This window comes from Nilaparvata lugens, chromosome 4 (genome assembly GCF_014356525.2).
Source record: "Nilaparvata lugens isolate BPH chromosome 4, ASM1435652v1, whole genome shotgun sequence".
Classification (NCBI taxonomy): Eukaryota; Metazoa; Arthropoda; class Insecta; order Hemiptera; family Delphacidae; genus Nilaparvata; species Nilaparvata lugens.
This window is the reverse complement of record NC_052507.1, coordinates 38,843,954-38,870,335: the sequence shown is the minus strand read 5'-3', so window position 1 is coordinate 38,870,335 and position 26,382 is coordinate 38,843,954. Positions and strand designations below refer to the sequence as shown.

The 26,382-nt window shown below is 34.6% G+C and overlaps 1 protein-coding gene across 7 annotated transcripts in view; it reads left to right on the top strand.

Moving 5' to 3' along the window:
- The window catches only part of LOC111048928 (nuclear export mediator factor NEMF homolog), an 87,757-nt gene that overhangs the window by 28,478 nt on the left and 32,897 nt on the right, over window positions 1–26,382 (top strand). For 4 of the 7 annotated variants that reach the window (XM_039427449.1, XM_039427451.1, XM_039427453.1 and 1 more), the window contains exons 2-10: window positions 6,706–6,877; window positions 7,763–7,965; window positions 8,554–8,690; window positions 8,921–9,081; window positions 9,906–10,109; window positions 12,605–12,891; window positions 13,932–14,048; window positions 19,192–19,388; window positions 21,417–21,597. In XM_039427449.1, coding sequence (XP_039283383.1) covers window positions 6,706–6,877; window positions 7,763–7,965; window positions 8,554–8,690; window positions 8,921–9,081; window positions 9,906–10,109; window positions 12,605–12,891; window positions 13,932–14,048; window positions 19,192–19,388; window positions 21,417–21,597 — 1,659 coding nt within the window. Of the gene's footprint in view, window positions 1–1,807; window positions 2,158–6,705; window positions 6,878–7,762; window positions 7,966–8,553; window positions 8,691–8,920; window positions 9,082–9,905; window positions 10,110–12,604; window positions 12,892–13,931; window positions 14,049–19,191; window positions 19,389–21,416; window positions 21,598–26,382 lie in introns of those variants that run through there. The other 3 variants (XM_039427447.1, XM_039427452.1, XM_039427448.1) reach the window with 3 other exon arrangements.

The following is a 26,382-nucleotide window of genomic DNA, read 5'->3' as shown; positions in this document are numbered from 1 at the left end:
TTTGTGGGACCTCCAAAGCTGTAGCATAGCAGGTTTTTTATGTGTGGACTCATTCCTTTTCAAAATCAGCTGAAGATTGTCATTTACATACATCAGTGAGGACATCATATACTAGCAGTGTATGATAAGAATCCTGAGGTCCTTGAAAATTGGTCTTAATTGATAGATGGTGTACTACTGACTATTTCATAGTCACCTCATATATGGACTGATCCTGTGGAATGTGGAAGTCTGTACCAGCAGTGAAGAATGTGCTGCTCCTCCTAAAAAGAGCACTCTGTTCTATTACTTTTTGCTGTCAGTAGGGACCACTCTAAAACTCTCTCTTCAGGGTAATGGAAAACTCTACCATCTACAGCTAGTACGTGTTGTGCACCCTCACACAACTGACAGACAACCAGGAAGCCTGGACTAGAAGAGGTGATATCCACAGCCACAATTCTCGCCGAGCAGCTGACCTTGAGGCCAACCGCACTAGGTTGAGCAAACTTACAACAGCTACCCATCAGCAGCCATTCGGATTTTCAACAAGTTGTACATTGAAGTGAGAAATTTACCACGTGGTAGATTGATTAGTGAAGCAGATACTAAACGACAGGCTCACTCTACTTATTTGCCGAGCTTGAAGATGAGCCCCTTTTTTGAGGCAGTTTTACTTCCACGATTAGCCAAAATGACTACCAACCAACATTTGTTTGTGACACTGTCTATCTGGAATCCCCATTCTTCGACAAAGGCAGCAATATCAAGTATCTCTGTGATCCGAGAATGTAATCGTTCTTATTGTCCTCTTCTGAAGCAGCAGTAGATCATGGCAAGTAGCTGGATGGCCTCACAGCTGCAATCTGTTCACAATGTGACAGTGGAACAGGGAATGATAAACTAAGACGAGGTATTCCCTGGCTACAATGTGTCTCAGCTTTCTGAGAAGGTAGATCTGAATAGCACCCTGCAGCATCTCAGATGGTGATGTCGTCTGCAAAGAGTTTGGAGTCCTGGTTGAAGTCGTTGTTCATGATCAGGATCAAAAGCAGAAAGCCCAACACAGAACCCTATGAGTCTGTGTGGAGTGATTTAGCTACTCTTATGTGCCTTAAAACTTTCCATGTCCATCTATTGGAGTGAGATAAGTAAGATTGGGGAGTGAGATAAGTATAATGTTAATGGCCTGACGTAGTTCACTTCGGCTCCTGTTTCTTTCTCCAGTTTTGCGAGTTTTCGTGGTGATCGAGTGCTAATTTTTAGCAGACGTGTGCAGTGTGTGTTCATATACACTATTACCTAATTTCAAATTTCTACCTTGATTGATTGTTGTGATTTGAACGATTTAATTTTTTCAATCATGCCTAATGCTTCGCCTGCTGTATTGAGGAAAAAGGGAGCCAAGGCCACAGTTGGCGATAAGAATTCGGGATCGACCGAACGCCCAGCATCATCATCATCCTCATCATCGACTACCAAGGGTGAGGGGTGGCCGGCCGATAAAGCAGTGCTAAAGTAATTCGTTGCTGAACTCTTATCAGATGATATTTTCGTCAATAATCTTAGTCGACCGAGTTGTCATGAAGCTCAATGATAGTTTCGACGAGATGATAAAGGCTCGATTTCTGAGCGAATGCGAACCTCGTTTATCTGCAATGGAGGAGAGGATCGCTTCATTAGAGACTAAGATTCAAGCCATGAGTAAAGCGTCTGTGGAACGTGTTGAGGCGTATGAGCGAAAATTGGACGCTCAGGAGCAGTATCAGCGTCGAAATAATGTCCGTATCTTCGGACTTCCTGAGAAGAGTGGAGAGAATGTTACCGAGGTTGTCACTAAACTATGTATAAACTATGTAGTGACAAACTCAAGCTCTCGATTGATGCAACTCTGATCGATCGCTGTCATCGTGTGGGTCGTCTTCACTCGAGACCTGGTGAGACTGAGGCCAGGCCGCGCACAATTATTGTCAAATTCATAAGTTATCAGTCCCGGCATACTGTGATAGCGGCGAGGAGGCAGCTCAAGGGATCCGGGGTGACGGTGAGAGAGGACCTCACTCGGCGGCGTAATACTCTTTTCTGTGATGTCGCTGGCAGAGTGGGCATCAAGAATACATGGACTGTTGATGGCAAGATCATGTGGCGTGAGTGGGACAAGATATGCTCAAGTGAGTGGTGAGTTGTTATCGAACTATGTTAATCGAATAACTTATTGAACTATGCTTAATAATAAAGTTTTCAAAGCAGAACAAACTTCATGTTTCCATAGTGAGTAGCTTTTAAGACTTTTTCTATTTTTCATGAACTCTTCTTTCTTTTTGCATATTTTTGTTGTGAGCGTGTCCTTTTCCCTATAGTAATATAGATTTCCAATATAAATATAAGTATTCCTTTGTCTGTTCTATGAATTCAAAATGATTATGATATTCAAGATTTTCACTAGAAAGTATAGACATAGACTAAATAACAAGTAGACAAGCAATAAAATAAAAATTTAACTATCTTTACTCTATGGTAGGCCTAAAGAGTATCGATTCATAATTTATTTTTCTCTTAATTTTTTGTTTCAATATTTCTTTCCAGATTGTTATAATTCCTATTGAATTCATATTTTATTCCATATTTTCAATTCAGATCTTTTATTATTGACTTTTTCCTCCCAAGCATCATCTTCATCTAGATAGTAGACTATAAATATATTTATATAGCTATTCACTTTTCATCTGCAATTTTTAATGAGCAATGAAGAAGTTTCATCCTCTAAGATTCTCACAAGATTAGTGATAATACTTTCTTTTTTTATCTTCCTATTTTATTTCACATGCACTTATGAACGATATGTTAGAATGAGTATGTATATTTATATATATATATATATATATATATATATATATATTATATATATATATATAGCGCAATTAATCTTATTTGTACTAATAGCTACGGAGCCGAATTTATACAGGCCTGTCCAAAGAAAAATTTTGATTTTTATTCTATATCTCACCATTTTCGAAACTACCGAGTGAATTAATGTATTTCATCACTTTATCACTTGATTTTCATCTTCATTCCTTTTCAACTGTTCATTTCTTCTTTTTCTCTTTCTCGCTGATGCTTGCCAATATTATTATTCTTGTCCTGTTATTTCTTCCAGCCGCTTACCGCCTTTGCTCCGCCCTGCTGTTCCATGTCGATCACTCTGTCTGCTCTGCTGGATGATGGCATGGCCGCGCTGAATGTCGGCGATGTCCTCAAGCAGGCGGTCTCCCCATTCCCCGATCAGCTCAAAATCACTCACGTCAACGCCCAATCACTCCTTTGTCACATAGATGAGTTCAGATGCACTTTTGGTGATTGTGTTTCAGACATTATACTTGTTTCTGAGTCTTGGCTTAAGCCTGCCATCCCAAATCGACTTGTTGCACTTGATGACTACATGCTCATTCGTAATGACCGCTTGCACAAAAATGGCGGCGGGGTTGCCGCATAAATTAAACATGCTCTGCTCCCTGTACATAAACTTTCGTCCAATAATTCTCGTGCATCAAGGCCTGAATATATGTTTTTTTGAAATTAAGAGCAATGGCATCAAAATGTTGATTGCAGTATGCTACAGGCCGCCTCACATTGGCTTCATGTCTGAGTTTGAGGAGGCACTTTTAGAGCTGATGGTGCCCTATGAACATGTGGCTATCATGGGTGACTTTAATACTGACTTACTTGGACCTGACACTTATGACAAGGTGCAATTGACTACTATGTTCTTTGCGAATGGTATGACCCTGCTGCCTCTCCAAGCTACTCACCATACATCCACCTCGGACACGCTTCTAGATCTCGTAGCCGTCGCTGATAAAAAATCTGCTGTGAGTCATGGGCAGATCCCTTTCCCAGGACTTTCAGCACATGACTTGATCTACCTTGTTTACAACATTAAGCGACCTAAACCTAAACCGAAAATTATTACCTACAGAGATTACAACAATATTAACCTTCCTAATCTATTTAATGATACATTTGATCTTGATTGGCTGAGCATTTTCAATACTAATGATGTAAATCAAATGTCGAACATAATAAAAATGACAATATCCTCTTCCTTTATGAAAAACACGTCCCTCTTAAGACCCGCAGAGTAACCAGAGACCCAGCTCCATGGCTCACTGAGGAAATACGTCATTTGATGCGTGATCGTGATTATTGGTGTAAGAAGGCTAGGCAGTCTAAGATTCCTGATGATTTTAATCGTTACAAGCGCTTACGAAACTTGTGTAAGCAAATGATCAGGAACGCAAAGGCTGGCTTCTACCAAAATTTGATATCATCTAAGAGATCATCAACATCATCATTATGGCGAGTTCTGAGAGGGATTGGAGCCAGCAAAGAGAGGCAGCCACCGACCATTGCTCACTCACTTGACGCTCTCAATGACTTTTTCACTGATATCCCTGTAGGTTTGGACCAAGCCCGTGCTTACTATAATTCCTTACCAGGAATCCAATCAAATGAAGACTTCTACTTTTCTGGAGTTACTGAGCAGGTAACAGGTTTTTCTAGCTATTAGAAGAATTGAAAGTAATGCGGTTGGAGCTGATAGTATCCCTATTAAGTTTTTGAAAATCCTTCTTCCCATGATTCTTCCTTTCCCAACCCATCTAATTAACACCTCACTAATGACTTCAGTTTTTCCTGAAGACTGGAAACGCTCTATTGTTATTCCTCTCAACAAAATTCCTAACCCTCTCACTCCCTCAGATTATAAGCCTATCAGCTTATTGCCTGTCCTGTCAAAGGTACTGGAGATTATTGCTCACTCCCAAATGAGTCTGTACATTCATGACTCTGGTTTGATTAGCGATTTCCAGTCGGGGTTCAGTAGTGGTCACAGTACCACCTCGGCTCTGCTGAGAGTTGCTGATGATATCCGCGGGGCTATGGATGGTAGACAGTTGACTGTTCTAGTATTAATTGATTTTAGTAAGGCCTTTGATTCCATTTTTCACCCCACCCTCTTGTATAAACTTCGTAAATTGGGATTTTCAAACACCACTGTAGCATGGGTAAGGTCTTACTTGCAGGGTAGGTGTCAGAGTGTGAGAGTGGAGGGTGTCTCTTCACAGTGGCGCAATGTAGATAGAGGAGTGCCTCAGGGGTCGGTCTTGGGTCCTCTACTGTTCAGCATATACATAAACGACGTGACTAGTTCTCTACTAACCACCAGATATCATCTATATGCAGATGACCTGCAAATCTATAAACACTGTAATAAAAAAGATTTCAACACGACAGTAGATGAAATGAATGATGAATTAGTACGTTTACTTGATTGGGCAGGTAATAATGGGCTAAAGGTGAACGAGACAAAGTCAAAGGCAATCGTGGTTGGTTATTCGAGACTACTGAACACACTTGACTTGACAGATGGACCGTATATTACAATCAATGGCGTACAATTAGAGTACAGCTCAGACGTGAAAAACTTGGGACTCACTATGACTAAGACCTTGGACTGGACAAACCATGTGACGTTGACATGCAATAGGGTGATTGCTGGGATCAAGACGTTGAAGAAGATTTCTGACATTATTCCTTTTTCAACAAAGGTTATGTTGGTGAAGACCTTGATTTTCCCGGTTTTCAACTATTGCGACATTGTAACTACTGACATGACTGTTCAACTACAACAGAGGATGCAGCGTGCGCATAACTACTGTGTCCGCTTCATCTTCAACCTCAGACGTGACGACCATGTGACTGAATACTTTGACCGACTTGGACTCATGAAGCTACATGAATATAGGTCATTTCATGCGGTCCTCTTTCTGCATAAAGTGTTAAAAACTCAGACACCCAAGTACATAGCTGAAGACTTTCACTTCTTGTGTGACATTGGTCGGGGTGGTACCCGGCATGGTTCCCATTTACTGGCTGTCCCAATTCATAGGACAGTCATGTTCAACAAGTCCTTTCTTGTGACGGCTTGTGGATTGTGGAACACATTGCCTGTTGAGCTGAGGCTAATTGAGGAGCCTCGTCGGTTTGGCGCGGCTGTTTTCAGGTGGATCAGGGGTGGTGTGGGTGGCTGGACCTAGCAAATGGTTTATTGGTCAGTTTTTCTTTCTTTCTTCTTTTTCTCAAAACAATTCGATATTTATTATTTCTCTTTCTTTCTCTTCTTCTTCTTCTTCTTCTTCTTCTTCTTCTTCTTCTTCTTCTTCTTCTTCTTCTTCTTCTTCTTCTTCTTCTTCTTCTTCTTATTTTTCTTCTTCTTTTTTTTCTACTTCTACTTCTTCTTTTGTTACATGTATTATTTTTCAGTTTTTATTCTTTAATTTCTATTCATATCTCAATTATAAGGTTATTATTATTAGGTTTCGTTATTTTATTTCTCCATTGATTATTATTTTTGTATTTTAATAATATTTATTCACCTTGTTTGTAATATTGTATATATTTTTTTCTGAATTTGATTTGTTTAATCTAGTAATTATTTAGTGTTGTATTGGAGGGTTGAGTGTAAGAGAGTGCCGGCTGCGCCCTAACTCCGCCCTCCTAGGTAAAAATAAAGGCAGCTATTCTATTCTATTCTCTTCTATTCTATTGTCTCCCAATTCCAAACTATAAAATTATTTTTGTCATCTCAACTTATAAAACTGTGCATAAAATTAAAGAGATCCAACAACCAATGCACCACTAATTGAATTATTTTGTTAATGATTCCAGGTTGGTTGGGATGCGTGTTAATCAGGTTTATGATATCGATCACAAAACATATCTAATCAAATTGCAGCGCAGTGAAGAAAAATGCATCCTGCTTCTGGAATCAGGGCATCGATTTCATACTACAGCTTATGAATGGCCAAAAAATATGGCTCCATCTGGTTTCAGCATGAAGGTATATACTAAACTTCAATAATCATGCAATTTGTTATTCAATAATTATAAATTATGTAAATTATTTACCATATTGAAATATAATGTTTTGTAAATTCACATTGTTATCTTTTCATGATTGTATTTGTCAATAAAAATCATAATTCCATTCATGTAGGCTTATCGCCTATTTTAATAATGGTGCTATCAAATGTTCATATTTTCATCCGAAGTCGTTATACTAATCATGTTTATAATGCCTATTTTGGAAAAAGAGTAGTGAATAGAATTATATTCAATAATGTTCACTAAACAAAAATTTTCAAAGGTATGACTTAGGAACAAACCAAATTATATCGAGAACTTATTCAAATCTAGCCTATGGGGAATTGTTCAATTTAGAATATTAATAGATGACTCCAATGATAATTATGTTGCAATGAGCGAAACCACTACCATTGAGTAGACACTGACCAGCTTGGTGCAACCCATCAATAATCCTAGCCAAGTCGTGACAAAAAAAGAAATGACTTGGCAAAAGCTCAAATCATTGAATTGTTTATGAATAGCTTATGTTTTTTGTAGAATTGAACTGTCTAAACCAGTAGAATACATGCATTAAATTATATATAAATGAAATTCATCTCTCACATAATATTTTTCTCACTGCTTCTCATTAAATTAATCACTTAATTAATCGTTCATCATTAATCAATTCATTTATTAAGTTTATTCTCCAATACCTTGAAGAATAAATTCATAATTTATATTTTTCAATTTCTATGAAAATTTGAGAAAGGAACAGTTTTGGGCTTTAAGCCTGTTGTTCCTTTCCCAATTATTCATGAGTTGAGAATGATATTGTGATTTTCAATGTATAAATATAAATAAATAATTACTGTTATAGATGAGGAAACATTTGAAAAACAAACGCTTAGAAGTGTTTCGTCAGTTGGGCGTTGACAGAATAATAGACCTGCAATTTGGAAGCGGTGAAGCTGCCTACCATGTTATACTTGAGTTGTATGACAGGGGAAACATTATCCTTACCGATCATGAGCTCACCATCTTGAACGTCTTGCGTCCACATACTGAAGGTGATAGAATTAGGTAAGTTCAATAAAATTGATCAAAAACTATGTATCTTAGTTGAACGCATGTGCAGAACATAAATAACAATGTGTTGATGTAACATTTAGTTCGTATTCTTACATAGCTCATAACAATTTTTCCATTTTCTTAATGATCTTATTATTATCAGGTCCAATTGAATACATACTATTTATTATAACGTAATTAAAATATATTAATTTTTTAATTAATTATTAAACTATTTATTAATAAATATGTACTATCACCAAGTTCAGTTGAAACCAAAACTTAGTTATAGTAAACACTAACAAGTAAATGCTTCTCAAATTGGAATGAATATTATTATTAAAGACATTAACGGATCCTATTTAAATGAATCTAATATAAAAATTACTTTGTTAAACAAGAAAATTATTTAGTTATTCTTGATTCACCTTCATTTATTTTGTGGATCCTATTTAAATGAATCTAATATAAAAATTACTTTGTTAAACTAGAAAATTATTTAGTTATTCTTGATTCACCTTCATTTATTTTGTGTCACGCAATTCCTGTTGTATCTAACCTCCTGTATCTTATTTTAACTTTGTGATTTTTGTTATTCAGATTCGCTGTGCGAGAGAAATATCCTACTGATAGAGCCAAACAACAATCTGATCCACCTACCCTTGAACAATTGACGGAAATATTGCAAAAAGCTTCTAAAGGCCAGCCGTTGAAGAAAATTCTGAATCCTCACTTAGGTACTGTATCATTCTTTTAAAACTCTATCGGTGATAAATTGTTCTGTTAATGAAAAAATATCACTTTTTCAAGTAATCTAGTTGGAATTGCGTGCTCATGACAAAGTAATTTTTCTTGAAAAGATGAAGTCTCCATTTGTGTCTGGTTAATAAGATATGAAGTTCAAAAATAAGGGTGGAGCAGATCTAGTAACTTGATCGATGTCTAAGTTGGATTGTTGGTATTTTAGCGTATGGAGCAGCACTCATTGATCATGTACTTCTGAAGAGTGGATTCCCCTCTGGTTGTGCTGTTGGCAAGGGGTTCGAGATGGAGGATATTCCCAAGCTTATGAAAGCTCTCACCCTTGCTGAAGAGATTATCACTGAAGCAACAAAAGCACCGTCAAAGGTAACTGAAAAGGGTCATTGCAATAGTCTAATATTGTGATATTTCCAACTACCTACTTCATCACTTCAAGTACAAGATTTTTACTCTAAGTCAAGTACTAACAAGTTTTTAAATAAAAATACTAAGAAGTTGTCAAAAACCACCGATTTATTGATACTTAGAAAGACCGGTTTCGGTTGTTACACCATTGTCAAACTCAGTTTATCAGAGATTGACAATGGTGTAACAACCGAAACCGGTCTTTCTAAGTATCAATAAATCTGTGGTTTTTGACAATTTCTTAGTAATTTATTCAATATGAATAATTACCACAATAGCAATTTCTCAACTAAACAATAACTAGTTTTTCATTCCTAACAATTGGAAATAATCATTGTGTTTTTTATGGATGATCAAACATATTTTTTGATGTGGTTCTTGCATGTTATCACGCCTAAAATTTATCGAATGTAATGAATAGTAAAATTATCACCAAGTATATAACCTACTCTATACAAAAATAAACAACCAGAAATTGAAAATACAACTGACAAAAAAATTAAACTTGTACGGTCGTGGTTCTAAATAACTTGAGGATTCATGACTACCACAGACTACTTCATGAAATAGTTTAATATTATATTTATTTAGCACGTAATCTATCTAAATTGTTGGAATCTTCGATCTATAATTCCGCTTTTAAAAATAATGAGTTGATTGCTATCCTTACAGTATTTTACATTTCAAGTTGCACATTTTCCTCGATTTTTCAAAGCAAATCCCTGTGTACTCTAAAGTGGTTGTCACTTGATTTCTAATGTTGTGCTATGCCTTATTCATTTCAGGGCTACATTGTTCAAAAAGCAGAAGTGAGACCTAAACCTGACGGCAGTAAAGAGGAGTTCATGACCAATGTCGAATTCCATCCAAATATATTTGAACAGTTCAAGAATTCGCCCATCAGGGAATTTGACAGCTTCAATATGTCGGTGGATGAGTTTTTCTCCACTATGGAAAGCCAGAAGATTGATCTAAAAGCAATACAACAAGTAAGCTCAATCTTGAACCGTTATTCACTATAATTTGAAAATGTGATGAATTTTTATTTATAATCCATTGAATATGTGAAGCATTTCTGTACATAAAACAATAAACAAATTAAAAGTTAGAAATCTATCAAATTTTTCTTAGTTCAATGTGAATTACAAATACATAGAAAACTTACATTCATTCGCTAATAAATCATGATTAATGTCAGATTAGTCTACAACAAACTCCCTTAGCAGATAGTGTGCTAATGTGCTTTGTTCAATGCTGATCAAATCTATGTTTGGGATGCCTCAGTGTTTCATACTGCTTTATTGTAGAGCCTCTCATCAAATTATTCTCATTATCTTCAATATGACTAAATATGAAAATCTGATATTCTAATATGAAAATCCTGGAAGTGGAAGAATGTTTAGCTTTTTACAACTCATGCCATATGCTTGAGTTTCAGTTTGGTATGCTGATGATTCCCACCGGCCTGAAATATTTACAAACCAAAACTTCGTCTATTGAGTACAATGAACTTCCAGTCATTTGTGATAGTATAAATGACGTTTTGATTTTAGTGATTACGTTTAGCTTACAAACTACAATATTTCTTGTGAAAATAAATTTACTATTGACTTACTGAAAAGAAATTTAAAAAATTGGTGAATAATCATACTTTAGATATGGCATAATAAAATTCATGACTAATGTATTATTTTGTTGTAATACATTTTGTTTCACTTTTTTTCTATGTACGGTACTGTAAGTGAAAGTTACCGTTATGGTACTCCCATTGGAAGGGTGACCGCTTGACCAACTCCTCTGATTAATGATTCATGAGTTGTAAAATCGCTTCCCGGTCGATCGTAACCCATTAAAAACTGTAGTTTCATTCATCTTTCATTATCAGTCTTATAACCCACGCACAAGCCTAGAGCTCATGTGCGCATCACCCTCAGTAAAAAAAAAGACCAGACTGACAATATTATTTATATCCGGTTTGGGTTTTTAAGAGCTGAGCATACAACTATTTAGTTAAATTCATGATAATATTTAGTTGAGTAAATTCTTGTAAGAACTCATTCATTGATATTACTTACTTTCGAAGCTCTACAGTCCTGGGTGGGCCTTGGTTTCCTCTATAATATAGGGATGGGTATCGATACATGGATGTTCAAAAGCATCAATGTTTTTCAACATCTAACATCGATGTTTTTCACTTATCGATGGTTTTACCTAGACATCGTTCATCCGATGTTTTTCCCAACTGAAAAGTAAAAACAATTCTATTTTTTTTAAATTTCAATCAAATTGATTTCACCCTGTTTTATCATTTTTAAAAGAATAAGTGTAAAGCATCATATACTGTATTAATATTAATACTAATAAAAATCTATTCATTCATCGTTTCTAACATGTCTTTTGAGTATTTATTCATTCAAAATTATATGATTATTCTTATTATCCATTTAATGAAAAAGTAATATTATTAGTTCAACTTTATTCTCTTTATAAAATTTGGACAAATAAATTTTATAATTTATTTAAAAAATATGCAAATCTATAAAACAATATTTTAGAATATTGTATTTTATTTTTTAAATTAGTTTAATAATAATAATAATAATAAAAATTGTAGTTTAAATGTCAATCTCCTTTGCTAAACGTCAATTCTTATTATCTACAAACAATTTATAAACTTTCAGTTTGGCTGCTGCCAATCAATAATATTTCATTATTGTTAACTACTTTTCAAAAGCTCTGTCCCTTTCTTTTGAATGTACTTAAAAAGAAATTGATTTTCACTATCTGAGTCACTCTAAGGATATAATAGCATAGCCACCTCTAATACAAGGCCCCGGCCTACGATATTGTAACGTCGCAGCGTAGGCCTAGTATCTAATACATGATTGGTGAAAAAGATTTTAAAAAATACCAGCCATATACCTACACTGCGACGTTGCAATATCGTAGGCCAGGGTCTTGTATTAGAGGTGGCTATGATAATAGTCTTCATAGTATCATCCGTAATAACGTAAGGCGATTCATCGATTTTACTGTTGGATGTTTTTCACTTATCGATGTTAAGGTGAAAAAACAACGATGTTTTGTCTTTCGATACCCATCCCTAGTATAATACGCCCCCAATCTGTTCTCTGATTAACTAAAAGTCTCCATCCACGTTTTTTCATGGAGAATAGGTCCTCCTCGACCTCCAGAATCCAACGCCTTCTTGGTCTTCCTCTCCTATGTGCTCCTACCATCCTTCCTTCTAATAGCTGCCTCGTCACAGATTCGCCTTGATTTGACAAAACGTACAACGTTCACTGATATTTTTAATATTTATATTTGAATGTACATGTTTTGTATATGGTACCTACCTTGTCAAGTAGCTTCTTTAAGGATTGCTTAAGGTACGATTAAATAAAGGTTTTTTATTTTATTCTATTCCATCATTAGTTAATTTCTTAAATATTATTTATTAAAATGAGTTAATTTCGTATTGCAGGAGAAAGACGCAATGAAAAAGCTGGAGAACGTGAAGAAGGACCACAGCTCGCGCCTGGAGGCGCTGGAGAAGACGCAGGAGGTGGACAAGCAGCGCGCCGAGCTGATCACACGCAACCAGGCGCTGGTCGACGAGGCGGTGCTGGTGATCAGATCGGCACTGGCCAACCAGGTGTCCTGGCCTGACATCCAAGACCTCGTCAAGGAGGCCACGGCGCGCGGGGATCCTGTCGCGTCTGCCATCAAGAAGCTCAAGCTCGACATCAATCATATCACGCTGCTGCTCAGGTCAGCCGTCTCAACGGAACCATTAGCTTCCAATCTGTCCGAGCTGGGTCATTAGTTTCAAATCATTTCATTTTATTAGAGGTTTATCTAATTGACTAAGGGCCGTTTGCACAGTCAAAGCTTGAACTGAATTTAATCACCTGGTAGTATAAACTCGAAAAGAACCACATTATAACGAACTAAACTTGATATGGATTTAACCCAATTTAAAATGAAATTTGGTTGAAACTGAGATTGTGAAAAGACACTAATTCCATTTTAATTGACTCGATTTTGAAAGCTGACACTAAGGGCCGTTTGCACAGTCAAAGCTTAAACTGAATTTAATCAGCTGGTGGCTTAAACTCAAAATGAAACACATTATAACAAACGAGACTTGATACGGATTTAATCCAGTTTAAAATGAAATTTAGTTTGAACTGTCAATGTGCAAACGGCCCTAAAAGAACTCAATAACCCGAAAAGTGTCATTTGTGAAACCCCCGTTTCAGTTCTTCTATCCTTGACACTTTTGTTTGCAATCAAAAATCTATTCATTCATCTACTTCTATAACTTAGCATCTACTATTTCAATAGAATTCCCAAAACTTGTTGATGTATTTCAAGATAGAGTTTGAAAACTCGTAGGAAACACGGTGTTTCCGGGTGTCCACATCAACGTTTTCTGGGATTGTATAAGGAGCCCTACTGAAATAAGGTGAAAACACTTATCAAAATAAGAGAATTCAAACATCAAATGACTGTACTGTAAAATGGAAAAATAATGTGGCTATCGACCTACCAAGACCATCTATTTAATTGAAGCTATCAATAATGAAGTATATGTGAAGCATCAATGCCCAAACAATAAAATATTTATGCATGCTCATTCACTTTTCCTTTATAGGGCTACTACAATTATTGAAATGAAATAAAAATCATCCAGTACCCTTTGAAAATGGTTCTAATGAGATCAAAACATGTTAGGTATTAATAAACTATAAAATATGTACTGGATCATTTTTATTCCATTTCAATAATTCATAATTATTCAATTGCAGCGACCCTTATGTCGGCAATACGTCTGATGACGATGAGGATAGTGATGACGATTCAAAATTGAAGCCAATGATGATTGATATAGATCTTGACCTTGGAGCGTTTGCCAATGCCAAAAGGTACTGTACTGTGAATTTCATATAAATCATATTATTTATCATGTAGTCCTAATAAAAATTACCATTCATCAATGATTATTTATACAAAATATTACTAGTAGTTCTGCGAACAGTAGACCTCGCTCATGAATACAACTTTCAATCTAATGAGAAGGGCCAGTACAGTAAGTACAGTATATTGTGAAGATTAAGCCATGTTATCTATTATTTTCTCCATTGAAAGTGCTAGAGACACTGCTTGCAGGGACACCGAACTTATCAAGGAGGTACCTTCATATCGTCTCCATATTTTCAATATAAACATATATTACAACTTTTCTAATAATTAATTATAAGAAATCGGTCAACTGACGGAAAAATGGAATATGCAGTAGGCAATTTAGATGATGAATCGTCTCACAGACGATGGTGTGACGGAAAATGATTCTAAATAAGATGGGTTTGTTGGTGACAATGACAGGAGGTTGCTAATGATGTTTTTCATGAAAAGTGAATTCAATGTTATGGCTTGTTATGCCTATGCAGAATGTTAATGCTCACAAATCGGTTCCCGATCTCATACCAAAAGGAAAACAAAAGACTTGACACTGTAGAGCCACACAAAAATGCATACATTACAATATTTGTTGTACCTGATAAACTGAAAATTCAGTTAAAAAATAACTAAAATAATAACTGATAGTTATGAATAAAAGAAGTTGGAGATTAAAGAAATGTTTATGATGTTAAATATTGTCTACAACTAAAATAGTAGGAACATGAATTGCTCTCTGTATCTTCAAAGATACGAAAAAGTAACTTTTGATGTTAGTCTACGGTTTTTTTAAATATTACAAAAAAACCGGAGGTTTTACCAAAAATCGTTACACATGCGTTTCTGCCCCTTGTTTCAAAGAACTTGCTTACCAAATTTCATCCAAATCGGACAATAACTGCGACTGTAACTGCGGTACAAACAATCAGACAAAAGCCGATCGAGTCGAAACTAAGACCTCAGCTTCGCTTCGGTCAAAAATAGAATAGGAAAGAATTACTTCTTATTTGATGACGTGGTGAAGTTTAAACAGTACTGTTCACTCTACTTATCAACCACCATACATATATTGAAGCAGCAAAGTAACTGGATGTTAGATACAATAAATTTCATTCATATAATGGGGTTCAGATGATTCATAGTTGATCATTTCCCATAACACACAATAAGAGTAGCCTAATCCTTGATCAAGGAGCTTAAATAAGTTGGCATCTTCTAATTCAATAAAAGACTTAAAATAAATAATAAAATAGAGACTTAATAAAATAATGACAGGTAATAAGGAATTAGAAACGGGAATAAAACTTTTACAAAACTAAATGAACAGATAAAACTTAATAATATTATAAAAAACACAAAAAATATTTGAAACAAGACACTGCACTCTAGTTGAAGTTGAACTGAGGGGTGACTCAACAACTGTAATATTTCCAATATAATTAAAGCTTCCTCTAGGTTTTCAATCTTCAAAGTCTTTTTCTGCCCTTATTTACTTTTTCCTCGTACAGTAGCCTACTACTTATATTCTTAATCTCTCTATTACTAAATTGGAAACAATATCAATCTCTGTCTTTATTGCTAGAAGGCAAGCTCACAGAATGAGTATAAAAACAAAGTTCTTAGTATCAGTTCATTCTACAGTAATAATAAAATTTGTCACATTCTTTCAATGTCTGATTCTAATCATGTTCTAGTTTTTATAAATCAGAATATCCGTAGCCTAAGGCAAAATTTTGATTTGTTTTTAGTTGAATTAAATAACTTTGAAATGTCTCCGGACTTTATAATACTAACTGAAGTATGGATATCTACCGATGAGATAAACTTGTTTCGAATTGATGGTTACAATGCTTATGGTTGTTGTAATGATAACTATCGAGCCGGAGGGGTAATAGTTTACGCCAAATCACTATACAGATGTAGCATTTTAGGTAGCTCAGATAAGCGGTCAGCCGACTGTTTGCAGCTTAATTGTTGTGATGATAACATTGAATTCATTGTTTTGGCAGTTTACCGTTTACATAGTATTCCGATACAGGAATTTCTCGATGATATCGATTGCATGATAGCTTCTCTAAAAGGAAAGAATATTATTTTCACCGGAGATATAAATTGCAATTTACTGCTTGATGATAGAGTAGCTGATTCTTATCTTAGCCAGATGGCTAGCCACGGATTAGACTGCCTTATAAATGAGCCTACAAGAATAGTTGGTGATAGTCAGAGTTGTTTAGATCATTGTTTCATCCGATTCAACCAAATAAAACAATTAGTTGATTACAATGCTATAGTACTGCACCTTGGAATTACTGACCATTCAATGGTACGTCTAGAGCTAGATATAAGAAAACGTTATCATGTTAAAGATGCCACGGAAAGAAGCAGCCTTGTGATTGATTTCGATCAGCTGAAAGTAGAGTTACAAAGTTTGCAATGGGAGAGCGTCTTAGATAAGAACTCCGTCTCAGCTGCTTTCGATTCGTTCACCAAGCTATTATCAGACTCAATAGATAAGTGTAAATGCAGTAGACCCCGAAAAAGTGTTCTTATCAATAATAAATTAACTCCATGGATTTCTGACTATTTATTTAAAGGAATCAATAGAAGGAAAAAACTGTACAAACTTACGATTTCAAGACCACATGATTTAAATTTGAAAGAATATTACAGAACATTCAGAAATAAATTAAAATCCGATCTGAGAAAAGCAAAAGAGCAGTACTACTTGAAAAAATTTGATAATTGCTCAGGTAATTTAAAAACTCAATGGAGAATAGTAAACAGCTTGATAGGAGATCGGGAATCAAAGCATGATGTTATAAGTTTAGAAATCAATTCAGAGACAATCACTGATAAAAAACGTATTGCTACAGAGTTTAATTCATTTTTCATTAAAATACCGCATCAGTTAAGACATTCAATTATTAATGTAGAGAATAATGCAGTATTTAATTCCCATTTCAAGTATAAAAATATTTTGCATTCCTTGTTTTTCATTCCCACTAATGAAACTGAAATTCTCAAGATAATAGCCGGTTTGAAAAACAATAAAGCTCCCGGGTTTGACAATATAAGCAGTTACATTGTTAAGAGAATTTCCATTCAGATTGCTGGTGTTTTGAGTAGGCTTTTTAATTGGAGCATGATGAGTGGTGAATTCCCTGACTGCTTGAAGGTTGCTATTGTAATCCCACTTTTCAAACAGGGCAGCAGAGAGAAACCAAATTGTTACCGTCCAATATCTCTATTGTCAGTTTTCACCAAGATTTTTGAAAAGATTATAAAAATTAGATTGATAGGTTTTTTCAAAAAAATAGATTATTTTAGTAAAAATCAATTTGGTTTCAGAGAGGGCCTGAGTACCGAAGATGCTTTAGTTTCATTTTTTGAGGATATCTATGAGAGTATAAATGAGGGTAAAAAATGTTCAGCATTATATCTAGATATCACTAAAGCCTTTGATACAGTGGATCATTCAATTTTATTAAATAAGTTATATGCAGCTGGGGTACGAGGCTTACCATACAAGTGGTTTCATAGCTATCTTCGAAACAGAAAGCAGTGTGTGAGGGTAGGGGGATGCTACAGTAGTTTCAAGAATATAGATTATGGTGTGCCCCAAGGTTCAGTCTTGGGACCTATTCTATTTCTTGTTTATATAAATGATTTATGTGATGCAAAATTGAATGGAAGGTTGACTGCTTTTGCAGATGATACTGCACTCACATATTCAGATGTAGCATGCAATACAATATACACAAGAATGAGCGCTGATTTAAGAGTCTTGAATTATTGGTTCAGCAAAAATTTCATGGTTTTAAGTGAAAAAACTAAGTACATGATCTTTAACTTGAGGGGAAATTTATTTTTTGATGCAGATCTGTGTTATCATAGCTATTCCTGCTCTGTTGTTAATAACTGTAACTGTCTAACAATTAACATTGTGAATACTTTTAAATACTTAGGTTTAGTTATCGACTCTTTATTGTCTTGGAAAAATCATGTGGCGAAATTGAAAAAGGAGTTCTGTAGAGGAATAAGGAGCTTTTACATGCTACGTGATTTGTGTCCTACACGTGTATTATTGAATGCTTACCATGCACTTATTAACTCTCGTATGAGCTATGGTATTGTTTTGTGGGGTGGAACCTATGTCACAACACTGAATCCCATAATTATTTTTCAAAAATCATTTATACGTATAATTACCAGATCACTCAGAACTGATCATTCTTGGCCACTCTTTTTTCAGCTTAAGATACTTCCAATCAGAAATCTCTATGTTTTCAAAGTACTAAAGCTATTCTTTCTAAGAAGCCTCAACGCAAATCTTACTCGGGATATCAGATATGACTTCAGACGGGTTTTAGTTCAAGTTCCCCAATCTAATTTAACAATTTTTCAACATTCATTTTCTTTCAATGCACCTAGAATGTTTAATTTAATTTCAAGAAAATTTAATACCTCAGTCCCATTCAATATATTTCTTAAAAGTTTGAAGTTCTATCTGTTCACATTGAATGACTGTGAATCTTTTTTGAGGATTGTACATTAGTATAAATATTAGGCAGTATAATCTTATTCTTGAGTCAGTGGTTTTTTCCCTGTCTTTCTGTTTTCATAATTTAATTCGCTGTCCACTAAAAACATTTTTGAATAATTTTATTTATTTTACTATATTATTTTTTCCATTTAACTTAATTTTTTCCATGAAAATTCATTCAATAACATTACAATTGTTATAATAGATTATGAAGACCTGTATAATACGCATTATGAAGACCGTAACACTGGTAAATTTATAATTAATTATTTTCACATAAATAAAGTTTATTTCATGTGTAGAGCGTAGCGGTCCTACTACTCTAGTCTTTAAATTTATTTTATTTTAAGAGAAGTGCACTCCAATAGGGCTTATGCCTAGGTGTGCTCATATTTATTTCGCTTTATGTTTTGTCATCTGAAGCAAAACATATAATTTTCATTAGTATTTTTTTGTATTGTTAGATGGTACAATGTTTTGTAATAATATTATGTTGTGCGGAATAAATTATTTTTTGAATTGAATTGAATTGAAATATTTTATTAAATTGTCTTTGTCTTATGCAGGTTCTACGACCAGAAAAAAATGGCAGCCAAAAAGCAACAGAAAACTATTGAGTCACAAGGCAAGGCATTGAAATCAGCCGAGAAAAAGACCAAACAAACGCTCAAAGAAGTACAAGCTATCACCAACATCAATAAGGCCAGGAAAGTGTTCTGGTTTGAGAAATTCTTATGGTTTGTCAGCTCGGAAAACTATTTAGGTCAGTGGTTCTCAAACTTTTTACTTCACGCCCCTCCCCTGCATAATTCAGCTGTAAGCCGGACCCCCTACATGTATAAGCATAGACTACTATACATTTTGTACATATACGTATATGTACGTATAAAACTACATATTTTACACTCAATATTTATTTAGTTGAGTTTTGCACATGCTATACATACCCCAATGTTGCAATAGTTTCAATGATAATAAAACAACAAATTCTATACAAACAATTAAAATAATTTATTCAGGTACTACAGCTACTTTAGTACATAGTTGTTATTTTTGTTTCTCATAGAAATTAACAATACAAAGAGCGTCATTGTGAAGGATAAGCTTGTTTTTTTCGCACAGAGTTTGTTGAAACGAGGTGTCAGCTCCGATAACGCTACTCTAAGTTCCTGGGTCACATCCAGTCTTGGTCTATATTCACTTTTCATGGCAGCTAGAGCAGAAACCCCAGTTTCACACGGATACATTGTTATTCGATCTGAGTAAAGGATTTGCTGTCGTTGATCACAGCATTCTACTAAAAAAATTACAATTTTTGGGTGTCCGTGATAGAGCTTTAAAATTATTTGAATCCTTTTTAGAGGGTCGTACGCAGACAGTGTGTGTAAACTCAAGTCTTTCTGATCCACTTAAATTACCACACGTAGTACCTCAAGGATCCATTCTTGGGCCACTATTATTTCTAGTGATGATGAACGATATAGAATTAAATATTTCATCTAAAGTTGTTTGCTACGCTGATGATTCATCACTGGTTACCAACGATGTTGATCTGAGTGCTCTACAACGAAAAATGTCTAGCAGTCAGGGAGAGGCTTCAGCTTGGTTTAGAGCGAACCGCCTATTTTTAAATAATGCCAAGACGCAAACACTGGTGCTTGGACTGAGAAGGATTAGTGATGGAGCTGAAAGTACAAAGCTTCTGGGCATACTGGATCAGAAGCTCACATGGATACCCCAAATTGAAAGTGTCTGCTCAAAATTAAGTAGGTTTATATATCTCCTTCGTAGTCTCAAGGACTGTGTGCCTTCCAATTATTTGAGAATGTGCTACTTCGCCTTTTTCCAAAGCACTTATATGTATGGTTTAGTCTTGTGGGGCTGCGCCCCAGAGGTACAAAAAGTATTCTTGCTCCAGAAGAAGGCTTTAAGAATTATATGCGATGTTGCTTATCTGGAACATTGCAAGCCTCTATTTATAAAACAGAAAATCATGACAGTTTACAGCATGGTCGCTTTCAAACTTCTCCTACAAATAAAAAAAGAATGTATGCTCATATAGCTGCAGAACCGACATTCACAGTCATAACACTAGGAACAAATCAAAAATAGATGTATCATATACTAGATTGAATAGGATAGCAACCAGCCCGAATGATATATCATTGAAATTATTCAATAAATTGCCCATACCAATAAAGTAACCCAGTAACCTACCAGCTAAAACTTATAAACATAGAGCGCCTCCTATTAGACAATCCATTGTATTCACTTTCAGATTTCTTTAATCTACCATTTGACAACTATTTTAATTGAAGCAGGGAAGAATATATCTTTTAAGTAAAAGTGTTCTCAATATTTGTATTGTTATGTTTTTGATGTATTCTTTATTTTATCAATTAATGACTATATTCTATTATGTTATATGACTTTATCCTTTTTGATGTTATATTTTTTATTCTATTAAAAGATACCTTGTATAGATGAATTATTATTATTATTATGTACATTTTACTATTGTAAAATTGAAACCTGAAGTTATATGTACAGTATTATTATCAAATTGACGTTTCTGATAGCATTGTTATGCATTGAAGGAATAAAATTATTCTTATTCTTATTCTTCTACTCTGTATCCCACTAGCAAATCAAATATTTGGTTAATTATAAATGTTCTTTAGTGCTGATTTGAAAGAAATTGATTGAGCTTATGTCAATTGCATTTTCAAATCAGACTGATGATGTGTCTCATTCAATTCCAGTACAATCCAATGAATACTTTCTGTTGCAGTAATTGGTGGACGAGACCAACAACAGAACGAATTGATAGTGAAAAGGTATCTGAATACGCACGACATATATGTGCACGCAGATATCACTGGAGCCAGTAGCATTGTGATAATCAACCCGTCAGGTCAACCTGTGCCTCCTAAAACCCTCAACGAAGCTGGAGCCATGGCTGTCTGTTACAGGTATTCATAACTGTATTATCACTTCAATTATTTGAATCAAATACAATTAGCCTGTATACTCTCTCACTGTCTAGTTTTTACTTTCCTTGCCCTATTACCATAGGTAAGGTAGGTATCGCTTTCCCAAAAAATTAAGGTTCCTTAATTTCAAGTTTTCTGTACGTTTCAAGGCCCCTGAGTCCAAAATCATGATTTTTGGGTGTTGGCCTGTGTGTGTGTATGTCTGTTTTTCACGAAAATGGGTCTAACGATTTTCTTCAAATTTATACCCTGGATAGCTATCAACTGACATGAGTCTCATTTCTGGGAAAATTATAGGAGCTCCGTAACATTTGATGTGCTACCAATTTATCCTAATAAGTTGGATAGCATTCACCTATCACCTAAGGAAAGTCATCGGTTCCTAATAATCTAATATCTTAATATATCATGAATGGATCTAATGCTTATGAATAAGAGATTCAGTTCAGAGCAAATCAACTTATAATTTTCATAATACTTGTGCAATTAACAACAAAGTTTACTAAACAAAACCATATGACACTTAAACATAGAATCTTACAAGCTGAAATATGCATATTTGAATTCATTGTTTGGCTACAGACTTCAAAATTATGATACATTCAACACACATTTAGAAAATGATAAAATTATTCAGATCTCAAATAAAACATTTTAAACTTTACTTAAACAGAAAATTTTCAACAGGACAAAAACGATTCTATTTCAGCCAGCAGCCATTTTTTCTGAGAGCCAAAATGACTTGCTTTCTTAAAAGACACACCTTAAAAACGTCATAAATGCCAACCTCACTAATAAAGAAAACAACTCTACAAATTTCATTTATTATACTCAATAAAACTTTATTTTTAAATTTAATTAACCTTTATATTGTTTAGAATTATCTGTTTATTCAGAAATAGAACTTGGTTACAGTGATTCAGTGGAAAGTTCAACACTAGTATATGATAAATTCCCTGTGAAAAGTTAAGTCCGTAAATCGATTACACCGATATTCGCTATCAAGTTTTATTAATATTTTGAATATCAAATTGAAGATTCAATTTTAAATTATAAAAAATGTAATATTACAAATACCCCCCTCTCGACATAAAACATTTTACTGTTTGAGAATTTTAAAAAAAATTAACATTACATTGTAACAAATGGAAATTGTTGAAATTAAATTTGAGAACAGGAGTTTCTACACAAACATTAAATGTCAACTTATAATTGAAAATTATTATAAAAATTCAACAATAGCATTTGTTATATATTTTCAAACCATATTTGAAAGTATAGAACATCAAAATTATTTTTTGATTTAGCTTTATAATTCAAGGAAACTATCTCAACAGAAAATTTAATATAATTATTTAAAGAATAATTATTGAAATTTTACATAAGTTTAATAGATAGAAAATTGAAATGTTATTGCATAAAAATTTAGTATGTTGAACAGAATTTTTTAAATGAATTGATGAATTATTGTTACATTTAATTTTCACATAAAATTGCAATAAATTAAAAAATGTCCATTTCTTTCACTGTTGACTTGGTTGATTTTTTATGGATGCGAATTTTGAAAAAAGTCCATTTCTTCCACTGTTGACGCGGTTGATTTTTTATCGATGCGAATTTTGAAAACAGTCCGTTAAGGCACTCCGTATGAATTTCAGTTAAGTGTGACTCCAGTGTTGGGCTGATCTGGATACACGTAGACATCTATTAGCATGGCCTCATGCTTGTAGTCGACTGATGCATACCAAGCTCGATACAGGTGACATCTGTTAGCATTGCCTCATGCTTGTAGTAGACGGGTGCATGTCAAGCTCACTCAAAGTCACGTGAATTGTGTATCATACATCAGGCTTGAAATGACAATGTAACTTGTTTTTTGGAAAAGAGATAGACGCTGCATACAGGATTAACTTAGGTGAGGATTAACTTAGGTAGGGTTTGGTTTTTTGATATTTTCAGCTTTCAAGGTTTAAAGTCCAGCATATAGGATTAATTTAGGTGAGCATTTTTTGTTTTGAATCAGTTTCTTTCATGATACAGTGACTGTTAATTGATTTTAAAGTTGCGAACTTGGACATGAATGGCAATTACCTCCAGGTAATGTAGTAGTGCAGAAGCTTGAGTTGCGTAGTCAGCAATAGGCATAGTCATTGGCGTCGACATTGGCGTCGGCAATCCATTAATGAGTCACACCAGTTCGAAACTCACCCAAATGTTCTTAACACATGGCATTCACTTGTGTTGTAGATTTCGAGATTCACGCGATAATTTAAAATGTCATATTAAAATGTAATATTACACATTCTTGAGAAAAATGGATTTTGTTGAATTTCTATGACGATTTTCTCAAAAATGACGACCGATTTTTTTCAAATTCATACCCTGTATAATTATTTTTCAGCTCTATCAACTGGCATGAGTCTCCTTCCTGGGAAACTAACAGGGGATACACCCTATCCTTGAGAAATTGACTTTGTAACTTCCTTCTCGTGCATGAGATGGGAAGGTAGAGCAGTTTATCCAAAAGAACAAATTATAGTTTGTGTAAAACCAGTTGAGACTTGGCCCTCCATCCAAGAAATTACAGGGTTGCCAAATCGTGTAAAATTGCAACTTTCTCAAATTTCCAATTCAACGTCAGAATTGGATGTGTTATATCATCCCCGATATCCTAGTAGTGCTAAAAAAGTTTCAGGGTTGAAGGATTAAAAGGAAATTTAATTTTTATGATAAAATTGGAAACATCGCGAAAATTTGTTTTTCTTTTGAATATCACTTTTCTCAGAATCATGTAGCGTCGTAATGAGCATAAATTTTATATCGAATGAACGGGGAGACTGTCTCCTTCCTATTGGTTTCTGGATCATTTTTATCCGACCCATAGATATTTTTCAATTAATAATAATGTTCGTCAATGTTGAGACATTTCGAGCAGAAAACATGAAATTTTTGACATGCTAGAAACTTTTTTGTTTCAAAAGATAAGTAGGTGGTGAAAGCGAGAAAGTTTCTCAGAAATAATTGAAATTATTTTTCCAATAATTGTCAAACGTACTCGGAAGAACGTATTTTGGCCTCTTAGGAGTTTTAAAGTCAAGTATAGCGGCTGAATGGTGTGCCGTCATATGCTATCAATAGCTGGGATCAACAAATTCAAAATACAGAACGATTGAAAAATTCAGCAACTGCAAGCCAGATGATCATAATAATAGTGAAAATGACAACCTCGCCTTGAATAATCCTTGCGGTGTTTCATTACAGCCTTTCTAGAGGCAATCAGCTGCTTGCGTTTGAAATAATTCAGTCAAATAATCTTGTAAATTGCCAGCCTTTAGCATACAATTTGGTACACAATGCATACCATGCAGCCACTCTTCTAACTTTAAAATTCCTTTGAGACCAAAATACGATCTTCCGACCACTTTTGACAATTGAAAAAACAATTTCAATTATTTCTGAGAAACTTTCTCGCTTTCACCACCCACTTATCTTTCGAAACAAAAAATTTTCCAGCATGTCGAAAATTTCATGTTTTCTGTCGAAATGTACTTAAATAGTAGTTCTGTGAACAGTAGACCTCGCGCTGTTATAACGACGTCCCAAACCATAAGCACATCCACACTGATACACTAACTATTTATTTGATCAGATCATGCTTACACAAGATTTAATTATCATATAACGCTATCCGGAATTTAGCGCGAGAAAACCAGAAGACATCTAGGCGCCCAGACAAGCTGTTAAAGTTCTTTGCATCCTATTTAATAGTGCATAAAAATTGCATTCAATGAGGCATGCCTTTTATAGTCTACACAGCTGCTGATTTTTTATCAAGTTACATTGAGATATTGAATTGCATGCGTCATGGCATGCGATTTATAGTCAACTCGACAGCTGATTTATGATGAATAATTCTATAGTCTGATTTTTACTCTTATATTGACGTATGGAGGAGGCTTCTTTTTCCTTTAATATTATCCTTGAAATGCAAAATTCCCAAAAACCTTGTATATACGTCGACGCGCAATTTAAAAAGGAACATACCTGTCAAATTTCATGAAAATCTATTACTGCGTTTCGCCGTAAATGCGCAACATATAAACATATAAACATTTAAACATTAAGAGAAATGCCAAACCGTCGACTTGAATCTTAGACCCTACTTCGCTCGGTCAATTATTAATTAAAAAATATCTATGGGACGGATAAAAATGATCCAGACACCAATAGAAAGGAGACAGTCTCCCCGTTGATTTGATATAAAATTATTTCGCATTACGACGCTACATGATTCTGAGAGAAGTGATATTCAAAAGAAAAACAAATCTTCGCGATGTTTCCAATTTCATCATAAAAGTTGAATTTCCTTTTAATCCTTCAACCCTGAAACTTTTTTATCACTACTAGGATATCGGGGATGATGATACATCCAATTCTGACGTTGAATTGGAAATTTGAGTAAGTTGCAATTTTACACGATTTGGCAACGCTGTAATTTCTTCGGATGGAGGGCCAAGTCTCAACTTGTTTTACACAAACTATAGTCGAGATCTTTTATTTGTAGAACAGCTGTTTTGATGCCTTTCAAAAATCATCAAATTTCACAATAATTTACACAAATGTAAATGTTCTCTGAAAACAATAATATGATCGTAGTTGAAAATATGTGGCCCTCAATCGTCATTATGTTATTCCCCTAAATATTATTCTTGTTCAAGAATGAGGCTTACCGTTCAATGAGCAAGGAAAGTTGTGTGAGTGTAC